At 37.6% G+C, this 20,775-nt stretch overlaps 1 protein-coding gene across 1 annotated transcript in view; it reads right to left on the bottom strand.

Moving 5' to 3' along the window:
• Positions 1–901: 901 nt before the first annotated feature.
• Positions 902–20,775, bottom strand: part of IRS2 (insulin receptor substrate 2) — a 28,302-nt gene continuing 8,428 nt past the window's right edge. Inside the window, exon 2 of the mRNA XM_021545605.3 lies at positions 902–3,321. Coding sequence (XP_021401280.3) covers positions 3,317–3,321 — 5 coding nt within the window. The 3' untranslated portion in view covers positions 902–3,316. The remainder of the gene's footprint in view (positions 3,322–20,775) is intronic.

The raw sequence follows: 20,775 nt of genomic DNA, 5'->3' as shown, positions 1-20,775 counted from the left end.
TGGAAGATGTGGCCAGAAGAATATAACATACATAATACATAACATAATTTAGCATATATATATGTATATATACATATATATGTATACATATGTATATAATGTATACATAACATAATATAGCATACATATCCCAAGGCAGGACTTTGCCTCAAATGAGTTTAAACATGAAAGACAGTGAGATCATGTCTCCTTACACCAGCAGGCCTTGCATCTGATCAAAGATATGTCACTCAGACACTCTTGAGCTTAAGCAACGGAGTTCTCACCAAGACTGCTGCAAAACAGACACCAAGCTTTTTATGAAGTTACTATTGTTATCCCCCGCCCTTCATTGCCACATTCCCTGTCAGGAGCCTGATCCACACCCATCACTTTCCTGGGTGCAAGGAATACTGAAAAAAGGGTCCACTATTAGGTGTGAGACACATTCCTACTGACCAAATGAGGCTACAGTGACCCTGTGGTGTCTCAGACTGCAGCCCAGATTCCCTGCACACAAACCAGCAGCAGGAGATAACTACAAACAGAATTAGGTTCCCACTCTCCTTGAACCAGCTTAACACAGCTTCTACAGGGCAAGCCTGTTCTCACTAAATAGGCTGCCAGAAGGACTCCCACAACCTTCCACTCACTTTTAAAACTGGAATTAAGATTATTTCTGCTCCTAGTTATTTCCTCAAATACACAAACTTCACTTTTAGAAAACCAATTGTTTTATCCTTAAACAAGATTTAAAATTATTTCATGATGTTTCAGGAATTAAAAGTAAAGCAAGTATGTGCAGTGCCATAAGATTTATTCACAGAAAGCATGTTTCCATTCAAAAGAGGGAAAAAATTGATTTTATGTAAACAACCAGAAAAATCCACTTCACCCCTAGAGAAAATAGGCACACAAATACTTTACTCATTTCATAAATAATGTATTTTATTGCATATGGCTATTAAGGAGAGCATCCATGAACAATACAGACTAAATACAATACACTACTCTAGTTCCATTTATTCTGGTCTCCAGCAGCATCACATTTATCCCTATATACAGCGTGTACATTGGAAGACACAGCAAGATAAGTTAAGTCTCTTGTCATATCACAATAGCAAGAAATATATTTAACATCTTGATATCCAGAAACAATACGTACCCAAAAAGAAAACACTGCTTAATAACTGTTAAGGTTATATAGCAAAAAATATTTTAAATTTAAGGTAAGTCAGGCAAAATGTACAAAGACCCAATATACATTGTGAAGTTTTAGCAAACATAACATTTATACATTTTGGTTCCATTCTGTAAACTAAATTAAGAATGTAAGTATTGCATATGCCTTTGTGAAATATACAGGATAGAGAATATTTTATTATTTTTTCAAGTTGTTTTATTTTTTTTTTTAAGTTTCTGTATGCAGTTGAGCCATTTGCTTTAGTGGCATGACTTTGTAATTGATACAGAGGGATACTTGAAAATAGAGGCGTTCAAAACACTGAATTAAGCAGGTACCACACTCAGTGCTGGTGGGGAGTGGAGAGGGGTCAAACAAAAAATGTCAAAGGTATGCAGGGTCTTTTAGTTTCAGACTTGAACAAGCAGCATTTTAGGATGTCTTAGAACCATTTATAGCATTAGTATTAGAGAAAAACTCAATCAGATCAGATATTTAAATTGATTTTAGATCTAATATTGTATTAACCTATGCATTGCTGTGATTTAAGACCCCAAAAATTACACCGAAAAATAAAGTGTGCCATGGAGTAGGGAAGGAATTAGTTTACATTCATCTTTGTCTCGTAATACAATCCTCAGTTCTAAAAATTCAGCATGTAAGCAGGAAGACTGCATTGCCGTTCATTGTATTTGTAAGACATTGACTCTTGTCTTCCTCAGAAAAAAAAAAAATCCCTAAAAAAGATAATGCATTGTCAATAGTGAAGTACAGATTCCACCAAGCACAATGATTAAATGAAAAAAAAAATGAAAGAGCCTCACATAACTCATAACTTAGTAATACTTACACGTCTATCAGAGCAGGCACTGGTGGGGTACCCTTAAAATGTACACAAACACCTGAAGCAAAGGAGAAACAAGGTGGCATGACATTCTGCTAGTCTGGTGCAACAGTTGTATGCAACTTTTGCGACAGTTGCTGCCACACCACTCAGATTTTCAGGCCACTGGAAATGCGATGCACAGTTAGCCTTGAAAAGAACTCAGGATGAGTGACTGCAATGGTTCTTCTTCCCTGTAGTAAGTGCCTGCAGCTACAATGGTGCTTTCTTGGTAAAAGGCAAATATCAGGACTCTATAGATGGCAAGATAATACTGTGTTAACATTAGCTCTTGTATCTGCCTGATACCCATTATCATCCCTGCATTCCTAGCATGCTTATGTGGATTTTTGGTTACAAGAAATGCAGCTAAGAACAGTTAGCTGAGCTTGTAGATAGAAGAAAAGGCTTTTGCAATCTGAAGTACCTACATAAACACCTATGTAGAGAGGATTAAACAAGTGTGCCAAAGGTACAGAGATACCCCTAATACAGGTTGATGTTTTTAACTTATGTTGCTTCAGTTACACATTTTACGCTTTTTAACTACTCTGAATCCTCTGTCCAAGCCTGATTCACAGAGTTTCATCCCATTTTAGACTTTTCAGTGCCCTGTTTAGGCTTTGTCTAAGAAGTAAACCCTGCGGCTAGTGATTCAAAACCCAGCAGCAGCAGCAGCAGCAGCTGTACAAGTTGCAAGTTCAGTAAGGCTGGCGACAGTTCTTGAGAAACTCAGCACAGAGATAAAGGAGTTCTGTCGTACACCAACACCGCAAATCCGGCTTTACTTTGAACTGAGGTAGTACTGTCGTAGGCTTGAAATTATGCCAGTAAATACCAGATCTTGCTGCTTCAGCAGGTGTTACAGAATCCCCTAATATGCCAGAGAATAAATACAGTTTGTCTTTGAAGAAAAAGAAAATGAAGGCATTGGCCATTAGTTAAAGAGGCCGGCAGAAAAGTTCCTATGATTTAAAGAGCATCTTCAACTTCTGTCGAAACAGCAGCAAAATGATAATATAGATGCCATGGACAGGTAATGAGTTAGGCAGGTTGCCTTCCCTTCCTCCCAGATTTGTTGTACAGCTTAGCCCACAACAGTTTTGCAACTGTTAGGACCAACACTAACAACAATAAAAAGTAAACGTTAAGCAGCTTCAGTTCCCAAAAACAAAAACCAAAAAACCAAATAAACAAAAAGGTGTATGCCGAGCAGCTTCTTTGAATGTTGTACTCTGTTGTCTGAGGTCATGATGAGAAAACTAATTCCTTCACTCTGAAAAGAAAAATGAAAGAAGGTCAATCAAAGCTGCAAAATTCTTTTCATATATATGATACACACAACACAAAAAATACCATAGAGAGATGATTCAGAATGGGTTTTCATGTTGAAAAAAAAAAAAGCAGCTGTTCAATAATTGCTTTCATATTTGTACACCGTAAGGTATTGCAAAGACAATAATAAAGGGAATATTCTCCAATCCAACACCACTCCCTTTTTTTCAGAACCTCTCAGCTAAGGCTCTTCAGATCAGCAAACTGCAGGACATAGAATGGGCTGGAAAACCTTACACAGAATCCCCTCCACTCAAGTTGTTTTTTGCATCAGTGGAAAGGAAAAGGGGTTGGAGAAAATAGGTACAAGTTTAACTCTTTTTTTGTTAGCTGGATATTACAAAATGCTTTCCATTTCCAGACATTAAAAACAAGTTTGAGAAAAATTACCTTGTCTTTAGAGAAGAAGTCTACTAAAAACATAAGCAAAGTATAGAAAGAACCTTCTTTAAATTTAGTTATTTGATTTACTAAACAACTATTACTCCAGAAGTAAAAAAAAATGAATAGGTATGCAAAAGGAAAGAGGCTTGTCCCAGTTACTGACTACAAAGCTGGTTTATATAGTCAAGGTGAATTATGCAGTAAAACAGAAACTGATTACAATGAAACCCATTCTATTTTAAAGAATGCAGTTAACTCTTGTAGTGTTTCTTTACTGCAAAGAAATAATGGTAGCATGTGCCTACCTCACAATGAAACATTATTATTTATTAACTCACATTATTATTTATTAATTATTGTCTATTAAACATGGCTATTAAAAATAAAAATTTTATAGTTATAGCAATTTTATTTGTTGTATGTTGTCCCCACCTTTACAAGTTAAATGAAAATTTTAGTTAGATGATGTATTATATGAGTTTTTCTAAAAACAAGTTATTTGGAACATTTTGGGAACAAACACTTACTTAGAAAAGCCTATAGTTTTGACTGTATTGATACAGGAAGTCAGTATTCCTATATATTTTAATTCCTTTGGGACCACAAAGCCAAAATAAATGAGATACAAAACATGGATCTTAAAGTAAGCCCAACACTTATCAGTGCAAGTTTCAATCCATATAAGCAGCTGATAAACCAATACAAAGCCTTTTCCATCAAGTTTACAAAAAAACAAAGGCTCATGTATCTTGGCATACATGTAAGACTTGATAAATTGCTTTGAATCTATGACAGTTAAGGTTTACTCAAGGCATTAGTAGTGCTGGAGTCAACTGAAGCCACTATATAATCAAATACTTAGGATATTGCTTGGGATTTTATTTCCTGCCATATCTTGAGATTAATTAATAACTTGCCAAAACCAAAAGGAAAGTGCCTCATAACTCTCGCCCACTGCCATCTACTTGCTGCCACTTTTCTGATCAGAGACTAAAGCAAATCTATTCATTCAATCTTCAGTAAATGAGTTTTCATTGTTTGTTCTTGACAGGTGTTTTAAGAACTGGCTTATGAAACATCTCAGAGGGAGCTCCAAATCTACCAACACCATCCCAAAGGGCTGTGTGGGTGAACATGGGGCAAGGATGGACAGCTCTCAGATGGGAGCAGCAATTCCTCATTTGAGGAAGAAACACTTAACAAACCACTTTGTCTCCATTTTTGTTCAGGAAAGTACCATAGATGCATCATGTAAACAACTAAGTGAGTATCCAAAGACACCTGCTAACTCTGTGCTCTTGCTTCCCTCCTTCAAATGAAAGCCAACATGGCAACTAAATTTACATTCCCCAAAGTGAGCATGAGAGTGAAAGCCAAATAAAGTATTTAAAAAAAAAAATTAAATCCTCATCTTCAGATAGAGAAATTTCTGGGAAATGCAAAGGATACAAACAAGTATGATTCCAGAAGTATGCCAGTCTAGAGCAGACATGAGGGAAGAGTATTAGTATATCTGATGTTGTTCTTACAGTACAGCAGGTACTGTTAAGTCAGAATTAAACTGGAGGAGGTGAAGGGGCTGATGCTTCAAAGCATTTCCATACTTAGTTGGCATGGTTTTGTAGATGGATGATAGGACTGTGGGCACAAGTGTAAGACCTTATGATGCAATAAGCAAATCATCCAATGAGTCTATAATGATGAGCTAGAACTCAAAAAAACACCCCAAACATAGTCTGCAATAATAAAACTATTTTCTCTGACTTCAATAAGCTTTGAATCATGTTTTGAGTAAGCTCGGAATCAATAAAGGAAAAATAACTACTGTTACCACTTGACCAATGTAATAACAATGTCAGCTTCAAAGGAAGCCTACTTGGAAAAAAAATTGCAAGTTCCATGCCAAAGTAAAAAAAAAAATAACCAAACAACAAAAAAATAAATATAATGTTTATTTTTACCCCAGAGATTAGTATCTTTTATTTATTTCAAGCCTCAGGTCAACCTTCCACTTGCACAGCAAGTCACAGCAGTACACACTGTCTTTATACAGGAACTCAAAATTCCTACAGCACACGAACATATTCTTTGGTAGCTTCATTCCCCATGGGCATGCACTAATCAAAATACGAAGTCCAGCACTGTGTCAATACTGAGGTTTCATCTTGGTTTTGAGCTTTATTAAGAAAAGCATCCATGATCACTGCCAAGTTTCCAAAACTACTTAAGTCATTTGATTCTACCAGTGCTTCTCGGAGAATAAATCAGAGAATAAACACACACACAAACTGCTATGAAACTACCAAATACTCGTAGACTTGCTAAATACACTGTGAAGAGAATACAATGGTTAGTCAATTAAAGATCTACTCTGCTTATTAATTTTCAAAGTCAGTAAGCAGCAAATGCAATTTTTTTTTTAATTTCTAAAAATAATTCTCATCTGCCAACAAGCACGCAGGCAGAAACAGTTAATCATGTGGCTCGTGGCAAAACACGTTGCTGGTTATTCATAATCAGTAAATTTATTCCACTGGCAGCGTGACTGCCAGAGCACATCAGGCATTGGACACAGAACCCCCAGCTCTGCTGCAGGCTTCTGCCCTGACTCCAGGCAAATCACTCAGCGGCTTTATCCCTTTGTTTCTCCTCCCCATGTCGTCTGCCAGATCGATTAAGGCTGTGATTCTGCTAACTAACTTTTCCTGGAAGTGCAATCCTGTTGATACAGCCAGACTGGAGGTTAACAACAACACGTGCATCTGCAGGCATCAGGCCAGGCCATTAGACAGCGCAACCCAAGGAGCTGAATCCCACGCACAGAGGTCTCTTTGATACACCAGAGAGGAGATGTATGGCCCTGGGCAAAGCTGCTGGCCACCCACAAAGGGGCAGCGGAGCCTCCATCGGCAGGTCACAGTGCCCTCGCAGCGCTGGAGCTTTCTTTAGCCCCAGGCACGGTGCGGCCGGGTGCCCGGAGATGGTCGCAGACGCGGCTGCGGGCTCGCAGCGCCGTCCCCCGCGCACACAGCCCTGTGTGGGCAGCGCAGCGGAGAGCGGCGCCCGGCACAGCCCTGCTGCCCGGCCGGGCTCAACCCAGCCCCCGAGGCCGTCCTCACTGCGGCACACACTTCCTAAGGTCACAAACTTGGCCAAGCACCCAAAGCCAGATGCAGCCTGACTGCTACCCAGGCTATTACAGGGAAGCGCAGAGTGGGAACAAAATCCTGACCAGGCTCCAGCTCTCATTAAGCAATGCAATGAATACTGTACTTAACGTCATAGGTAACCCTGCTAAAGATAACAGCTCAACTCATGCGCTGAGCTATGGCTCTCCAGAATTCCAGAGAATCTGTGCTCCACTCAGCAGGACTACTCTTACCAAATAAAGCTGAGCACCGATACTTTCAGAGGAACAGGTTTCAATCAGACCTTAAACATTCACTTTACCAACACTTCACAGGAAAACATGAAGTAGTATGCTCTAAAAGTTTACAAAGTTCACGAATAATATCCATCCAAAGTAAAATGTTTCCACATTTGATGAGAAAAAACAATTTAAACCATGAAATGAAAAAGCCATGTTATTTTTATTTTTTAAACAAATCATGGTTGATCATAATTGGAAACATGCTGCACCAAGTAACCAGGCTCTTTTGATATGTTATTCCACTAAGAAATGGTACATGATGTTGTTCAGATGTTTTATGAATTTAAAAAAGTAAGCACCTGGTCAACATAGATTCTTCATGACAAAAAAAAAAAATCACTAAGTTTCTTTAGAGTAGTAGAGATTCTGCATCTACAGTAACCTATATTAAAATAAGCTTGACAGTACTTTTAACTATTGTGTCAAATTGCTAGAATAGTATCACTTTGAACTGCATTAATATAACCAAGAGGAAAGATTAACTTTTAAAGTGGGAAACAAACTGCTAGATTATCTGGAAAAAGATGTTGCATGTCAGTACCTGCAAATACCTTTTGGGTTTGTATGCCTCAAAAGCATATGTCTTGAACATACTGCCAAGAGGTTAAAATGTTCATCTGCTGTCATGGACAAATGCCCCAGAATTTCTAGTAAGCATCAACTTTTAACCAAAGGTACTAAAACCAGAATTATTTGTATTTGATGCCATATATTTACATGATAAATACTTATTTTACCTATTGAAGTTTAAGCAGTTGAGTCTATAGTAGAAGTACAGATGGGCTATGCTTAGTTGACTTCAGAATTTGATATAATTTGTGTTTCATATAATTTTGTCAAGTTTCTTATAGATTTTGTAGTACTAATAACTAAACATTAAAATCTAATAATGTGGAAAATAAAATGATTAAACTTACAAATGTAATTATAACAAATTTCTAGTGCTGGTCCAGAAATACACTTTCCATATAAATTATAATAAATATAGACACTTCTAATTTAAAATTAAGAAACTAAACATGCTCATTTTCCCCACGACTAACTTAATACAGCTGCAATTATATCTCTTAATTTCAGAGCCACGGTCAATGTCTACTTTTAAACAAGTTTGTATAGATGGGATTTAATCCCATGCTTAGGGATAAAATAAATTAGCTAGAAACCCCTCCACATAGTACTATCTGAAATATGTTCAATTATCCTATCCGTTGCAAGTTGCTTAGACAACCATTCAAAAGCATTACATGAAAGGAAACAAAATCAAGCAGCTTTCTCTGAGTAAACAAAATGCTAGAAAATAAAAATGTTTAGTCCTTCTGCCCTTCCACTGGGAGCTTGTAAATAGGACAGAAACACAAATGCAGAAGCAGCAGATGTGAAGATAACATAGAAAATTTGCCACTGGAGAGATCTGTCTGTGGCAGGCAGTCAAAGAACCACTCCACAGTACACACACAGCATTTAACCATCATGGAAGAAGTCATGCTCTTGGTTGACGACCATTATCACACATGTGAAATTGCCTCCCACCTTACATATCAATGCAGATTTAACACCCAACACCACAAACATGGGCTCAGTGGGGCTGTTGGCTTGAAGTTACAGCTCTATTCACCACACCAAGCAGAAAGCACAGCTTTTCCCAGGTGCAGCCTGCCAGCAATGTGGGAACTCCAGCAATGCTACTTTGCACACAAAGTGAGGCTGGAAGTTTCTTGAGACAGAATTTTTGCAAAACAACATACATACTCACCTTCCAAGTGATGAGGAGAAAGGCTGGAAGGGATCAGTGACTAACACACTGAGCTACCTACCAACCCCATCACTGGAGACACAACAGCAACTGAATCAGCATGCCTGCCCCAAAAGGATATACTAGGCAATACTCTGCTAAATTCTACCAAACTCTCTGTGTACCTCTGCATTTCTGACCTACTCACCCTATGAGAAGCCAGCCATTCCAACTCCTTAGAGTCGAGGGAAGAAACAGAGACTTTTAAGGAACAATTTTTCTGCCCTATTTTATACTGAGCTCTGATGAATAAGAGTTCTGAAAGGTCTCAAACTCTTTGAGGCATACAACTTGGTATACCTTTTAGCAACAGAGATTATACCCTTTTACACACCTTTACAATTGCTGGGATGTCAAAGGCATATTCACGCCTCTTCTAATTTATATCAGTAGTCATTAACAAGGTCAACAAGTTTTGACAAGGAAGAAGAGCTCTTGTGAAGCAGAGCTTGATATTCTTACACAACTGCCAACTGAAATGCCATCAGACTTCATTGTCCTATTTCCAACAGGTGGAAAAAAAACCAAGACAGTACAATCAGACTTCTGGTTCAGATCCACAAGTGAGAGTTTGACTGCCATTCTACATAACACTAGACAAATACCAAAGTTCAAGAACTGCTCCTGAGCCACTAGGCTGAAAACACATGCCTGAAAACACAACATTAGAGCATTCTCAAAGAGCTTAAAAGTATGCTTTTTCCCTCTCCCACTTGAGATAAAAAGTAATCTTTTCCACTAGTTAAATTGAAGGAATATTTACATTAAAAATTTAAATAGTCATAGGAACCGTGATAAGGGCCCATGTAAGTTGTGGGAAGTCATGTTCAATCTCCCTTTCTATTATAGTGGATATCTAATTATTCCATGAAAACAGATGCAGTAAGAAAGAACAAGAGCACTCTACCAAACAATATATGGTTAAAACATGTCATAAAATGGTGAGGGGGGAAAGATAACTTGAGATCTTTTTTCAGCCAGAAAGATACTGGACATGGGTCAGTCCCAGGTAAGTGCTCCTGCCTCATAAATATTGTGGCGAGGGGAACAGAAACACTACACCCAGGCACTCTTTCAAAGACTAATCCCTGCCTCTATCACTGCCAAATGGGCTTAGGCACCTAGTATCAAAAGAGGTTTCAAATTTACAAGAGAATCCTAGAGGAAGACATTTATCTTCCAGAGAGCAGCAAGTTTTAAAACACAGGGCTCTCCAACTTTCACGGTCAACCACCCTCCTGTTCTGTAAACTGACCTTCAGCAGCTTACCAAGGAGACAAACACCCCTGACAAGGACATACAGTCAGGCATCTCACCTGCCACCTAAACACACTGGATGGTCACACACTAAATGTTAGCTGGCTACTGCAGCTTTTGGACTTTCAGATTAGGAGATATGTCCAGAGAAATGCATCTTCTTGCAGAAGAGAGACACAGGGAGAGAAGTGAGAAAAAAAGAAGGCAGGGAAAGCATAAGAGGAACAACCTGGCATACACAGGAAGGAAACCATTTCCCTGCAGCTTTCTCTTCTTGCTACATCCCCACTTAAAACTCTTGAGCAACCTGAAGTGAGATAAACATTTTAAAGGCTTGTTTTCCAATTTAATCAATACTTTTCTTGAGATCTTTTATGGTCTCACCCTTGTCAACGTAAGTCTGTCAGTAACAGAGAAGTCAGGAAAAGATGAAGCTAGGCAATAAGTTTCATCATGTTCCATCACTCCCTGAAATCACCACTCCCTGAAACCATTTAGTGAAATGAGCACTATAACACAAAAGTGCTGCATTGAAGCAGGTTATACTCTCCCCTAATCCAGTTTTCCTCTTTCTGGCAGTGGGTCAAAAGCAGCTGCATACAAAATCCAAGATACGATTTTGAAAATGGAGGTACTACCCAAAGTTCTCTTTACTTTCTAATGATTTACCTATAAGGACAAGCCAGCATGTTAGAGACCATGAGCCAAGCTCTTAACTTCCTTGGTGCTGTAGACTAGCAGCCTTTGGCACAGGCCATACTTTCTGAAAGCCAGAATGACAAATTTAGCAGGGTGCCCTAACCCTGTTGATTTCAACACCTTCACATTATTCAGGCTTAATACTTATCACTCTACAGAAGCCCACTAAGTCTTAAAAACAGCCACTCTAACACAACCCCCCAGCAGACATTTCCTACTATTCCTTCAGCAAACAGTCTCAGTAATCAAAATGACGTCTCAAATAATGATACTTGGATTTGTTACTTACAAAGTTTCTTCTATTCTTCTTTGCATGAAATACTTTGCTAAGAAATGCTAGAAAAAAAATTAAAATATTCTTATGTTGCATTTTTAAAACACACATGGACATCTGTAACTTCTTACTCTGACTTTAATCTAGAGCTGAATTAGTGTTTCTTTCTGTAGTTGATATGGATTTTATTGCATAAAGAAATTGGTATATTAAGACATGAAAGGAAAAATATGTATTTTTGTCACACTGACATGATAAATATCATCTATGTATCACTCCCAGAGGCTAATACTCTGTAGGAAAACAGGCAAAAAGCTTAGTGAGCTGTTTAGAAAAGTAATTTAGGTGGTTAAATCTTCTGAGAACACCAGTTTCGAAACTGGACGTTGGTCAGAAAATAATTTGTGAAAGCAGAAAGCATATAATTACATCCTCTTTCTTGCCCATATTTTACTTTCTTTCTCAAGCAAGAAAGATTGTTGTCAGCTCCACTAGATGCACCTTGAATCCTTCCCATCAAATAGTTTACTGCAAAGAAAGTGAAGCAAGCGCAGAATGATTTTCTCTGCAAGACCAAACAGATAATAAAGTTCTGCATTTTTAAGAAAGGTAATGTTAATGCAAAGCACCAAGTTTACCCACCCTCAGGAACAAGAATATGTGAGGCATGCAATCAATCTCAGTTTAGGAAATAGCACTTATTTAATTGGGTTTTTTTAGCCATAAGACTGCATTAGAAAATATTACCTCCCTCAAGAAAAAACAAGCAAAAGAACCCCAAAAAACCCCCAACTGGTTAAAGTAGGAAAAATACTATGCTCTCAGAGCACAGAGTGCTTTCACAGCATTTTTCTCAATGCTTCAAAGGGATTTCTTTAAAAAGATCCAAAAAATTAGTGTAAATTACTTGCAACATTACTAGCTCTGGTGCAAGATACACCTTCTTCTGTAATTATAAGAGCTCTCAGTAAGTATTTACAGAAACAGAGGTGTACTCTACTGTTTCACCAGTTCCTTCCTCCTCTCCCAAGTGCTCTTACACAGGTGTCTTTGTTTTGTTTTATGGCTCCTCCCCATACTTGCTGCCAGCAAATATATTTATACACAACCAATTACATTCAATTTTCTAAGAAAGGCTCACCAGTACCAATACAATATTTTTTAAAAATACATTTTACTTACAGCAATATGTCTGACCACACAACTATACAACTGACACTCGCATTTTTCTGAAATTGTATTATGCTGCCAGGACTGTTTCTATAAAACAGATTAAAACCCAGCTTTCTCACTTAGGATGGAATACTTTAGAGATTGGCTCTAGTCCCACAACGCTTAGCAGAGAATTCCCCTAAATTTCAGGGAGGCTTTCCAGCACATCAAGGCCTGCATGCATTTTCTCCTACTGCCAACATCCCAGCTCTTTAAAACCGCTTAGGACATCTCTAATAGGTGTGATGACCACCCAGGATATCATATTAAGGAACTATGATTTCCTGTAGGATACAATGGAGTAGCTGAGACTTTATAAAGCTGTGATGCTGTTCTAGAAGAACAGAAAGATCACAGGCACTGCCATGAAGAAATGCTTTGCAGAACACCAGTGTTTCCCCCAGGGCATCTGCACCTCTAAAGCCCAAGTTTGCTGGCAAGTGCCAAGGCCCTGATACTGTTGCCTCAGTCACATATTGTGATTGACCAGGAAATATATTGAAAAGTGTTCAGTCAACAGTGCAGAAGCTGCACAGCTAGAGAGAACACAAATCCCTTTTAATTTCACATTTACTGAACAAGTACAATATATCATCAACTAACTAAAGTACAGTCCAGGTCAAGCAAGAACACAACTATGCCACCTGATCCACATACAAATACCAGTCTTATTTCAAGTCCTTCTGCTTAAAATAAGACACTGCACAGCAGGCTTGATCTCACAAGCTGCAGATCTCTGGGAAGTTAGATGTTCCATTTCTGCCAAGCATATAGGCTCACTCTATGGTCAAGGAGGGTGGTTTTGTGCCCATCTCCAATCTCAAGAGGCTTTGACCAGCCTCTTCAATACTGAAAAAGCACCTGTATCCTTTTAATGACTACTTACAGAAGACAGACCCTTCTCTGAAGAGCAGTCATTTGGTAGGCTCCTAAGGTGCCCTGTAGGCATTACACAGTTATTACTACAGTTCTGCATAAAGTGCAACAGATTAGGCTGGATGAAAAAGAACCACCACATAGTTGGAAATCTAAACCAGGAACACGGGCCCTTAGGACATACTGGAGACATCCGAGTTGCAATCTGCAACGCAGAAGACATTAAGCAGCTTCACTCATGACACATACATGGAGGTCCCTTAAGATTCTCATGCCCTGTGGTTAACCTATAGCCTCTTCCTTTTAATTAGAGTCATGTCCATCAGACCAAAACAGGATCCCAGCACAGCTGAATTTCACAAAACCTATTAAGAAAAACACAGATAAATTGCCTCCTCTGGAATATCCTCCCTCAGCTTGCAAATAATCCCATGCTGTCTGGACTAAACAATCCTACAAAAACATTTCTACAACACAAGCTGCTTGTTTACAAGGAAAAAAATCAAGCAACCAAGCAACCTGAGGCACTAACAAAAGATACAGCGATTTTGAGTGATTTTCACTTTGATGCCTCAGCCTCTCCAACAATCATCATCCAAAAAAAAAAAAAAAAAAAAAATCAGATTCAATCTACATTTGAGACAAGAGACCACAGATACACTTTTCTATAGAGCAGGAGTAAGTCTTGAACAAAATCATATAACCATGTTGTCCACAAAAGATATATGAAATAAACCCAGCATGAACAGCCTGTAAATGACTGGTTTCTCTGTATGAAAGCTTTTCAAATTACAGTACAAAATACTCTGTCGACTGTGTTAGAGGTCTTTATTTCCAGTAGCTATTTTTAGCTAAAATATCTTGAAAAATTAATTGAAGCAATTAATTATTACTATTCCAGAAAGATATTATGTGGTTACAAATGGCCAAAAAATTACCTAAGACAAAGAGGAGAAATGGTTCTGAGCTTCCCTATTAATATCTCATCACTGCTACAGAAAATCTTGGAAATCTCTTGTCAAATTAAAATTTACCACATTCCAGAAAGAGGAAAATTAAAGAATACTGTCACCATATGCACCAAGAAAAACACACCTACTAGGAAAAAACCACCAGTAGCACATGTTTCAATGAAGAAACAGAATTTCAAACTTAAAAGACAGATGGTAAGGCTATTCATTCCAACTATTACAGTCATAGCCACTGTATACTATATCCTGTAACACTTATTTTCACCATTTTTCTTAAACTAAATCACAGAATTTACACAAGTTCCACTTGCTCCTGAATTAATTTGTAATTACAAAAATGAGACAACAGGTTTTTATGTATCAAGCACAAACAAGGCTAATACCGGGAGTAAGAAAATGATGTGTATTTAATGCAAATAATGAGTTAATGTATATTGAGACATACTAAAATGTTTGGCTATAGAATCAAAACTAAAATCTTACTCAGGTACACACACACACAACCCAGCTATACTAATGAATGAGATAAAGCCACTTCACAGCCCAATACAACAATGGGTTTATATGGTAAAAAAAATAAATTAGGATTGCAAAAAGATTTAACATACAGATTCAATAAAAGACTTTTTTGCCCACTGTTTTGACACCTTCAGCAGAGCTTAATAAAACTTTGTCTTCGAAGTAGAATGAAGTGTCAGCTACTCAGGTAACCCATAGAAAACAAACTAGAAAATCCCTCAAGAAGACAGGCAAAAAATGAATGCCTGATAGAGGATTTAAGACACCCAACAAAAGACAGGATGCACAAATGTCATCCCAGTAGGGGTAGAGAGTTTAAAGTTGTCTCCTATGCATCACTTCTCAATATAATTCACTATTTCCTATAAACATGTTCTAAAGTCCCAGCACCTTTTCTTTTTTTGTTATAAATCCTTCATTCTGTTTCTCCTATGCCTTATAAAGGATCCAGCATAAGCTGCACTAAATCAGTACGATTTTTCAGCAAAGTAGAGTAGAATACTTTAGCAAAGTAAGTGGAATACCAGCCCAAATCTACTTGACACAAAATATAATGGAAATATCTCCCAGTATGTTTTTAAAACAGTAAGGCTAAAATGTTGTCACCCTGTAAAAGTGACAACAGCCAATCTATGAGAACACAGAAAATTGAAAACTTCTACTGAGGAGTGAGAGAAATAGAAAATATTGCAGCATTTTCTCTTACTATGAGAACATAGCATCCACATGGCCAGTATGGCAAGTTAAAGCTTGCCACGTTCATGACTGATGAAGCAGACTCGAGACTTAAGGAGTAATCTCAGACTCAGAAGACTCTCTAAATGACCCCTCACAATGACACCATCAAACAGCAGCCTGGCATCCAAACATCCTACACAGCTCATTGACAGCACAGTCCTGCTCTCTCTGCGTTAAGGCACACCAGCTCCACTGCGCTCACTCAAGCTGCAAGGTCTAAGCTGTTGTTTCTGCACAGTCAAGTGTGTATGCACTAAAATGAATGTCCATCAATTTGCTTCCTGAGGGCTGAATCTGACTTCCACTAAAAATCAATAATATTTCACTACTATCAAGTTCTACTTTTTTTTTTAAATAACAGATACACTATCTCATGTTACCCCATCTTACAAGCCTTTCCATTTACTGTCCTTTGAATATTCACAATAAGGGTGGCGAAGGAGTAGTATGAGGGAAGAGAGGACCTAAACTAGAAATCACTTACAGTGCTGAAATACACCAGTGCATTTGAGCTGGAAATCATCCTACTGGCTAACATTCAACATCCAATTATCATCAAGTTATTTATTTATTTACAGGCCACACAATCTACCATTCATATGAAAAGACATCATTCAAGGTTAAATTTAAAAGCTCATTTTTACTGAATTATCATTTGACATTTGAAGATTAAAACTGAACTGTATAGTAAGTCACCTTTCTGTAGATATCCATAGGAAAGCAATATTATCCTAGCACTCATTAAAGCACGTTAAGTCTCTCTCTGGTATTTGTGAAACAAACTGCTAGACTATTGGGATTGCAAAACAATAAGTACTAACAGTTTTAAGTTTATGGCCAATTATTTGAAGTATTCTGTGCATCAGGGTCATATATATACATATATATATATATATATATATATATATATATATTCCTAAAGCTTGTCCACATAGCTAATTTTCTCTTGTTAATGAGCACTAATTCTGTAACTTCAACATTCAGAAAATTACTTAATTTTGTATTGTTATACAAGACAGACTTCAAATGCAAACATAAATGTTTGAAGGTTTATGCTAGATTAAAACTAATTAGTTGTAAATAATTTAATACTGACTTTCCATAGTTCACAAACAACTTTCACTGCAATCACCAAGACAAATATTTATCATTTATGTACAGGATTGTTACAATTAAAGTGTATTTTTTCTTTTTGTTATGCTAAAAAGACACATAGGAGATTATTATAGTTCTATTTCATTAATTTTGGCTGAACTAATTGCTCAGGAATGAAAGCTGTTGTAGAAGATGCAAGTCCAGCCTCCTACAAACTTTACCAAATGTTTATAAAACATTTGGTGTAAAAATGAATGATGTTACAACACAACCGAGTGCAACTGACTTTCAGGAGAACTCTACCTCCACCTTCCAGTTCCAAATCTCATTATTCCATCACAAGAAGTCTTTTTTATGTATAAGTAAAAATTTTGGTTAGACACATCCCCTGACTGATTTGTCTTTTCAAGTAAACTAAAAACAACTCACTGGAGTTTTTGAAAAAAACACTACCAGGGGAACTAGCAAAAGGACTACTTAAGAAATTCACTCCCTGACTTCTCAGTAATTCAAGCTTGGGAGAGACCACAGTATTTGAAGCCGTCAATTTGGTGATGTAAAAGTTTTGCCTCAACTAGAAAACTGGTGAGGTTTGCATCCATTTGTCAATTCTACTCTTATTCTTTTAAATAATGCTAAAATGTAAGATTACTAGTTATTGCCAATAAGTTTCTATAGCCTAAACGATCTCCGTCTGAAGGCAGACTACACAGAAAACATTATTGTTTTCTTGTTCTTGAGCAACTATTCAACATCACTGACTTCTACATAAGAGTTAAGCCTAGCCTGGCCCTAAAAGACTACGTCTTGTTCAATAGTATCTTGACTTCTGGTGAGATAAAGTCTAGATTCAAAGCAAAAACCAAACAAAGAAAAAACATCACAAACAAGCAAACAAACAAAAAAAAGCAAACACCAACAAACCCAAAATAGAAAAGTCTTCATAATTCCAATTCCCTACCTGAACTGACAATGGCACCTAATTAAATGAGGTAGACATGACTGTCATAAACACTTTCTAAAATAATAGACTGCCTCAGTCGACACTATGTAAGAGACTAATCAAAGCCAGCTTAGATCTTATTTCATTGACATGATTTTCCCACTGTTACTGGAATGATTTATTGATTTGTTTGTGACTGAAGAGAATCAAAGTCCTCTGCCTCGAGTTGCACTTCCAACAGTGTTCTTAGTCTACTTTAAAGTATCTGTGAAACAGATTTGGAAACTGAAACTCAAAACAGTGAGTTTTGTATCACAGCACGTATCAAACAAATTTTACTAAAGCATCACTTGGAGAAAGCTTGGAAAATTCTGCAAAGTGCTCTACTATTTCTAAGAAACTTCTGCTGTTCATGATTATCAGCAAATTTGCTATTTTGGCATCAGACTAGAGCCCCAGTGCCTCCATTTCTGACCCCTTCAAACAAAAACAAGCTGCTCAACAATGTCTAATCCGTGCGTCATGTAATCCTGCTTAATACCCTACAAACTCTGGGTAATATTTGGGTAGTTTTTAAATTTAGCAAAGAACATCCTGGCCTAGTTCAAAGATACCCTTGCCTTGGGTAGTGTCCCCTAAAAACATCGCCCACACTAGTTCCAAAGGAGAAAAGCGAACACACACATAGGCGTAAGAGAAATGAACAAAAAATAAGTCTAATGTCATCATGAAAACACAAAAAATTACAAATCAAATGACTGAAATAGGAATGCATTAGGCAAACACCAAACACACCACTCAAAGAGACATGCTGACTTTCCAAGAGCGCTCAGGGCCCCATGTACCAGGAGGCGCACGCAGCTCCCTGTTCGCGGCGGGGGCAGAGAGCGCCGCGGAGCCAGCGCACAGCCCGCACAACCACGCCAGCCTTCCTCCCATCAACACAGCCATCAACAACGTCACGCCGCTCTGCCAGAGAAACAGAAAATCCCTGCCCTGAGACACCGTTTGCTTTTTGAAGCGTTATTATCTTACAAGTGGCTCATGCTACAAACTCTACCAAAGAGATCAAAACTAAGTCCCATTGTAGTTCTTCATCATACTGTCCTGACTGTCCTACCTATGATCTCTCAGACCCTCACTGAAGGACAAATATGTTCCCATTTTGTTTATGCTGTCAGGCAGACGGTCTCCAATCATTAGCCTCTTGTCAACAGCGATGCTGGGGTAGATTACTACTGTGTAGTGCTTGTAATGGCAGGTGCATGGCCCTGGGGCTGCCATCTGCCAGGAAGGAAGTGTTCTCCTCCAGGATGCTGAAGAGATTGACAAATAATGTAAACAAAACACCGAATCATTCCTAATCTATGCAATAAAGCTATTGCATTACACTTCTGCAGTGTAGATGTCACCATTCAGAAGTGGGGGCTTCGGTTTGTGGCTTGCATGGTTTTTTCCTAATTATTTTTGTGATTGATTTACTGAGATAAAAACACACTCTGAAATAACTTTTCTTTTAACTGAGGTGGGCAATTCTGCATTTGAAAATAAACAAAAAAAAAACCACCCTAGCATCAAATATGTTTATTTTAGAAATTGTCTCCCCACTGTTCACTTTTAACAAGCCTCTTTCCAGAGAGTATTTGCCTGCAGTGCGAGGAAGAACTTGATTTTTTTTAAATTACTGCTTTTGATACATCTGTACACAATTTGGGGTCATCATCACTGATAAAAATAAATTGAGAAAATTTTGAAGTAGTTTTTAAAAGTAAAAATAGTAACGGAACTCCAAGTGTTGTCCTTGGTCTTCTAAATTAATTTCTAAAGGGATTTCTCTTCATCTGAATGAAAATCTTTCCTTAACAGTCCCAGTTTAGTATCCAATTTGTCACCTGAGCTACCAAGCAATAGCATAACTCCATGGAATTATGCAGGCACTCACCTATTCTTCAGAAAACTTACTCAATACTGCTTAATTGGCTACACAGAGATTACAGCCTACTGCTGTCTTTGAGCCAGCCTCAAATGTAACTAGATGTGTTAGCAATTTAACACACCAAGGAATACTTTCAAGTGACCTTCTGTAAAGATGTAAGCAATCATTGCATTGACTTTTCTGTGGTTTGCATCAGGCTTGTAATACCCAAGTTTTAAAAGCTTGTGTTAACTACAAACCCTACAACTAAGGAATTCATTCTACATGTATTAGTGTGGAAACTACAAATGTAATCTAAACCAGGAATCCTGGCTTCCTCCAAAACTGACAAAGGGGAAAAATGCATGCTACTTTTTAACTTGCATTTAAAAGACAATGGGAATCACCTTTGCTGGTTCCAGAGCCCGGGCACACTGACTAATCCGAGAAGCCCACTTGTTAGATAGCTAAAGGCAGCTGACACAAACACAAGTGTAAAAAAAAAAACAAAACAAAACAACAACAAAACAAAGAAACACATTTTCCTTTGAAAACTCTGCTGCAGGAGAGACAGTGTTTTCAACCCCAGCAACAACGGGACTATTGAGCTGAACTTGGCTTTTCAAAGCTGCCACTCCTGACCCCCTACATACATACACACAAAACTTTAAAAATAACTACATGCCAGACAACAGACACAAAGAAAACATATCTGAACTTTAGAGGTCACTACACCATCTTCTGAAAACTCCAGGGATAATACTGATTTCCATGAATAGATCACTTCTAAGCAAACATTGCAAGAAACTACAAAAAAAAAAAACCCAGAGAGTTGTGGAACTTTCATAATTACAGATCCAAATTTACCAAATCAGTCAACATACACACTTTAAATTGCTATTACACATTGTGTATCAACTTAATGTTAAAGCTTCCACAAAATTTGCTGTATCATGACTAACACATGAACACAGACACACAAAAACATATGGACAACCAGTATAAGAAGTAGAAAAAAACCACAGATATAACCTTTGTTAGATGTTTATTACTCCAAAAAGAAATATATTAATGGTGCTTTTAGAGAAAAACTTATAGATAGAAATACCTAGATGAAATTATGCTGCCATTTTTCAGTGGATGCTTGCTATGTTTCAGCTTTATAAACCACTTCAGCATTCCAGTGTAATGAACACTATACAAAGCAAGAATAAATCTAGTGTAAAGAAACCCATGTTAATCTCTCTTTAAAAAAACAAAAAAAAACCAACAAAAACAAACCAACCCCAC

The sequence above is a fragment of the Lonchura striata genome, chromosome 1 (genome assembly GCF_050655825.1).
Source record: "Lonchura striata isolate lonStrDom1 chromosome 1, ASM5065582v1, whole genome shotgun sequence".
Classification (NCBI taxonomy): Eukaryota; Metazoa; Chordata; class Aves; order Passeriformes; family Estrildidae; genus Lonchura; species Lonchura striata.
This window is presented reverse-complemented; position numbering and strand designations above follow the sequence as displayed.